We start from the raw sequence: 1,732 nt of genomic DNA, 5'->3' as shown, positions 1-1,732 counted from the left end.
AGAATTGTCTTTCTGCATTGGGCTTTGCAAAGCACCAGCTCCTGCCAGGAAGCACCTAGGAGTCTAGGGAAAGGAGAGGGAAAAGGGCAGTGCTAGTCCTCTAACAAAGATCCATTTCAAAGAGCCATTCGGCAGAGCAGGGACCCTGCAAATGTCCATAAGAAAAGGAAACTCCATCTTCTCACACGTGGGTACCGAGACAACTGAGGTCACATTATCGAAACATTTCCCCTCCCTGCAAGATTCTATTTTAAAATGTCATCTCCATCTTGGGATCTATCTGAGCTAAAGTACACTTGTCCCAGAACAAAGCACGTCTAAATACTGCACAATGCCTAGCACCCAGGCTCCTCCACATAGCTGGAGGACAGATTAAGCAGGAAAGCCAAGAGCCGTTTTTCAAACCACTCACCTAGCCACGTCACACCCACACTGGCTGGGGCAGACATGGCCTCTGCCACCTTGTGCCAGCTCCGGTTGTGTCCTGGTGTCCAGAGCGCCACATGGCAGAAATAGTAGCCAGAGTTTTCTTTGCTGACATCTCGAACCAGTAAGTGGTAGGAGCGGGCATCCACGTGACTCACAGCGATGTGCGGTGAGCTGTGTACCAGGGAGTCACGGTCTAGTCGCGCCAACACGTGGCGGGTGGGCAAGGTGCTGTCGGGCGTCCCACTGAAGAGCCACATCAGCTCGGGTCGGACATCATCCACACGGTCCGTGGTGATGTTGCAGGACAGGTCGAGCTCCTTTCCTTCAGCCACAGACACATTTCTGGCCACTGTTACTCGCAGAACTTGAAAATAAAAAGCAAATACATCTAAGTGCAGTGGATTATGTGTACCCCTTCCACCTTCATCTCCCGCCCTGTCTCCCTCCAGATCAGCTCCTTTTAAGTTCTCATTTGTGCCATTAAAATGTTAAAACTTTGTATATCCTTGTAGGTGTCTGAGAAACACTTCATGAATAAATTCACACTTCTTTTATTAAAAAAAGCAGGTAGCAAACACTTATATACACTTACTCTATAAGGTAGGCAGTGTTCTGAGTGCTTCATAAATGCTAATTTTCAAAATAATCCTATTAGGTAGGTGCTGCTATTATTCTCATTTTACTGATAAGGGAACTGAAGCAAAGAGAACTTAAGTAACCTGCCCCAGGTCGCACAGCTAATGTGTGAAATGTGACGCAGCTGGGATGGAAATCCAGCGTATGTCTCTAGGAATTCCGTTAACTGTTACACTACAGCTTGATAAGAAGTTTACTGAACAGACTAAACTTATACTTTTTTTTTCCATGTGCGAGGTAAAACTATGGTGACTTCATAAACATAATGTCAAGTTTGGGGCTGAGGAATGAAAGGCAGGAAGTGACGGTAAAACTACCTTCAGGACAAAAGCAAAAGCTTCTTGGCTAGGGATATAACTCAGTGGCAGACGACTTGACTAGAATGTGAAAGTTCCTGGGTTCAAACCCCAGGATAACAACAAAGAAAAGCAGAGAGGAGAGGAGAGGGGAGGAGAGGGGAGGAGAATGTCAAGTTTGGGGCTGAGGAATGAAAGGCAGGAAGTGACGGTAAAACTACCTTCAGGACAAAAGCAAAAGCTTCTTGGCTAGGGATATAACTCAGTGGCAGACGACTTGACTAGAATGTGAAAGTTCCTGGGTTCAAACCCCAGGATAACAACAAAGAAAAGCAGAGAGGAGAGGAGAGGGGAGGAGAGGGGAGGAGAGG

General features: G+C 46.7%; 1 protein-coding gene across 1 annotated transcript in view; it reads right to left on the bottom strand.

Annotated features, from left to right (window-relative positions):
- The window catches only part of Ptgfrn (prostaglandin F2 receptor inhibitor), a 65,704-nt gene that overhangs the window by 39,298 nt on the left and 24,674 nt on the right, over positions 1 to 1,732 (bottom strand). The window contains exon 5 of the mRNA XM_010631300.2: positions 413 to 793. Coding sequence (XP_010629602.1) covers positions 413 to 793 — 381 coding nt within the window. The remainder of the gene's footprint in view (positions 1 to 412; positions 794 to 1,732) is intronic.

The sequence above is a fragment of the Fukomys damarensis genome, unplaced genomic scaffold (assembly GCF_012274545.1).
Source record: "Fukomys damarensis isolate Sample0158 unplaced genomic scaffold, DMR_v1.0_HiC HiC_scaffold_33, whole genome shotgun sequence".
In the NCBI taxonomy this organism is placed as follows: domain Eukaryota; kingdom Metazoa; phylum Chordata; class Mammalia; order Rodentia; family Bathyergidae; genus Fukomys; species Fukomys damarensis.
The sequence above is the reverse complement of the archived record's forward strand: the minus strand, read 5'-3'. Positions and strand labels throughout refer to the sequence as shown.